Source organism: Benincasa hispida, chromosome 2 (assembly GCF_027475165.1).
Source record: "Benincasa hispida cultivar pf3 chromosome 2, pf3_genome.v1.1, whole genome shotgun sequence".
NCBI classification, from domain to species: Eukaryota; Viridiplantae; Streptophyta; class Magnoliopsida; order Cucurbitales; family Cucurbitaceae; genus Benincasa; species Benincasa hispida.
In genome coordinates this window covers 7,416,394-7,419,188 of record NC_143479.1, presented here as the reverse complement: position 1 = coordinate 7,419,188, position 2,795 = coordinate 7,416,394, and the positions used below count along the sequence as shown (strand labels likewise).

Here is a 2,795-nt window from a genome sequence, read left to right as displayed (position 1 = left end):
TCCTAATTTATCTTAATTTTTTTTTTTTAATTATGATCTAATTTAATTTTTACAATGTAATTTTGAAGGGCTCTTCTCGTGTTTGAATTTCAACAAAAGCCTCCAAGTTCCCAACTTTTTAATCTCAAAAGCTTAAAAAAGAGGAAATGAGAACAATTTTGGCCAAGTGATGTGGGGTTACTTCAATTTTAACCTTGTATCACACAATATCCATATCATACCTTTGTCGTACATTAAAAAAAATACAAACTTGATGAAGACCCATCATCATTATGGCATATTACAATGTGGGGTTACTTCAATTTAATCTTAACTTTGCAATATAAAAGATAGTAATAATTGCAATGAATAACACTACTAAGGTTGTAATAATTAAGTGTATAACAATATTTTTAAAGAATTACAAATATAAAAAATCTATAAGTGATAGACTCCTATTGATGATAGATTCTATCACTAATAAACCTCCAGAGTTTATCTAAATTTTGACATATTTATAAATTTGTTTGCAATATTTTAGGTTTATAAATGGTTGATTTTATTAAAACATTTGAAAAGGGGAATAAAATGAAAGAAACCCAAGAAGGTGAGTTAAGAAGGGGTGGGGTGTGTAAAGTAAAGCCATATCTAATTGATGTTGAAGTATCTTAGTTTTATTTGAGTTTGATTTGATGCAAAAGGGAAGGAAGAGGGCAATACTTTTCCAAATTCAATTAAAATTATTATTGGAATCTTAGGTAGTCTTGTAATATGGAGTTGATAATAATAATAATAATAATGGACCAATTGCATCCTGCCTTTTGAGTGTCATTTGGACCCCCCCTTTTTTTTGTTACTTAAAAATAGCATTCCACAGCTCATCTTTGGGCTACACATCTATTCTATATATTCTTAATTATTACAGCCTTAATTATAATGTTAGGCCTAAAAAGCAGCTCATTTTAATCTCTTTTATTGAAAAATTAAAGTAAACATAATGATGCTTCCTTTATGTTCATTTGCTCATTCCTTTGACTCACAACCAGTGTATGATAATGCATTATTTGAATCGATAAAAAAAAAAAAACATCTATTAAAAAAGGGGAAAATTCTTTATAAAGCAATTGTGTCAAGAACCAGAAATCAAACTATATTTTTAGCTAGGGTTCTACCCTTTAATTAGTTCCATCTCTTTGCAACTCTCTTTTCGGGTTCACCAATCAAATAATGCCACGTTGGATACATCTTTAATTTCCAAAAAAAAAAAAAACAATAAAGTATGTATTTTTTAATTTGTGTGTGAGGAAATTGTGAATAACCCACTTCTCCTAACCTTTTTTTTTTTTATCAGTGTCACTGGGCTTTTGACAAGATTAATTTGGTAAAGGGTCAATCTTTGCCTTCTAATCTAACCAAAAGGATTTGGAAAAAAATTTGTTGCCAAAATAAGCTTGTGTTATTTCTGTTCTATCTTCCTTATTAATTTTCCTTTCTCTTCCCAACTGATCTAACCCTATATATAAATAAACTCTCTCTTAGGGTTAGGGTTATATTAGAACCCATATTAGCTCACTTGCTGAATTCCCCTCCCCCCCCCCCCCCCCCCCCCCCCAAAAAAAAAAGGGAGAAAGCTTTCTCCTTAGTTCCCTTTGGAATTTTGATCAAAAACCTCAAATTCAGCAAAGATTGGTGGGTTTAAAGCTGTGTAGGATTCCAAAACCATGAAGAAAAGGCTGGTGGTGGTGAAGAAGAGTGATGGCTCTAGCGGCCGACGAAACCATAACCGGTCCAGTTCTGGATCGGTGGTACGCTACGCCGAGTGCCAGAAGAATCATGCGGCAAAGCTCGGGGGGTTTGCGGTGGACGGTTGCCGGGAGTTCATGGCCAGAGGAGAGGATGGGACTGAGGAGGCTCTCAATTGTGCTGCTTGTGGTTGCCATAGGAATTTTCATAGAAGGGAGGTGGATGCTGAAGTTGTTTTTGAGTATTCTCCTCCAAACTCCAATTAATTATCATGGAATTGAAAGGATCATCAATCATCATCAAACTTCAAATTGACTAAAAGGGTTTGTTTTTATATATAAGATTTTCTATGCTATGGTTTTTTATTTTTGGTTTGCATTTTGATTTTGTAAATCTGATCAGTAACCAAACATCATGGATTATTGGGGAGGAAAAATTAGAAAGGAAACAAAAAAAACAGTAATAATCAAATTTTAGTTTGCTTTTAGTTTTGTTATTGCTTAATTTCCTTCAAGAATATATTGATCAAGGATCAAGGGTTTCTCTCTTTATTACATGACTCAAATCCTAAAGTTTCTCTTTTTATCCCTATTTAGTTTGCAAGAAGCAAGAAGTCCTAATCAATTTCTTATCAAACATTGAATTCCCTTGGGAGATTCCTAACCTATCAAAAATAAAGATTTGGGTTATTTTTCATATTCAATTCCTATAAAGATATATATGCAAATATCAATTCCCTCCCCTACTTGTTTTTTATACAACAATTGCTGGATGGGAATGAAATCTTCGAATTCAAAAAATATCAAAGGATGTGAACTTTTTCTTTCAAGTACATCTTATACTTAATATATAAAACCCCTGAATTGGCGGTTGGAAATAAAAGGAAATGAGTGATAAATATACAAGGAAAGTCTTATGGAGATGAATTTTTCTATGAAATTTCATGTTCTTTGTTCGTCATAGTTTAATATATGTGTAGGTAAGGAATAGGGATGTAAATTTTTTTCTTGAGTATAGCAATTATGGAGATGGAGATCGAACCTCCGACTTCTAAAGTAAAAAGTCGTGTCAAT

At 32.3% G+C, this 2,795-nt stretch overlaps 1 protein-coding gene across 1 annotated transcript; it reads left to right on the top strand.

The window, feature by feature from the left end:
* The first annotated feature begins 1,337 nt into the window (after positions 1-1,337).
* On the top strand, positions 1,338-2,273 carry MIF3 (mini zinc finger). Its single transcript, XM_039024328.2, has one exon. It carries the CDS (start codon positions 1,701-1,703, stop codon positions 1,986-1,988), a length of 288 nt encoding a protein of 95 aa, XP_038880256.1. The 5' UTR covers positions 1,338-1,700; the 3' UTR covers positions 1,989-2,273.
* The last annotated feature ends 522 nt before the right edge of the window (positions 2,274-2,795 follow it).

What these genes read in the sequence shown, in the direction of transcription:
- MIF3 (XM_039024328.2), top strand. Translation starts at nt 1,701, where the DNA reads ATGAAGAAAAGGCTGGTGGTGGTGAAGAAGAGTGATGGCTCTAGCGGC.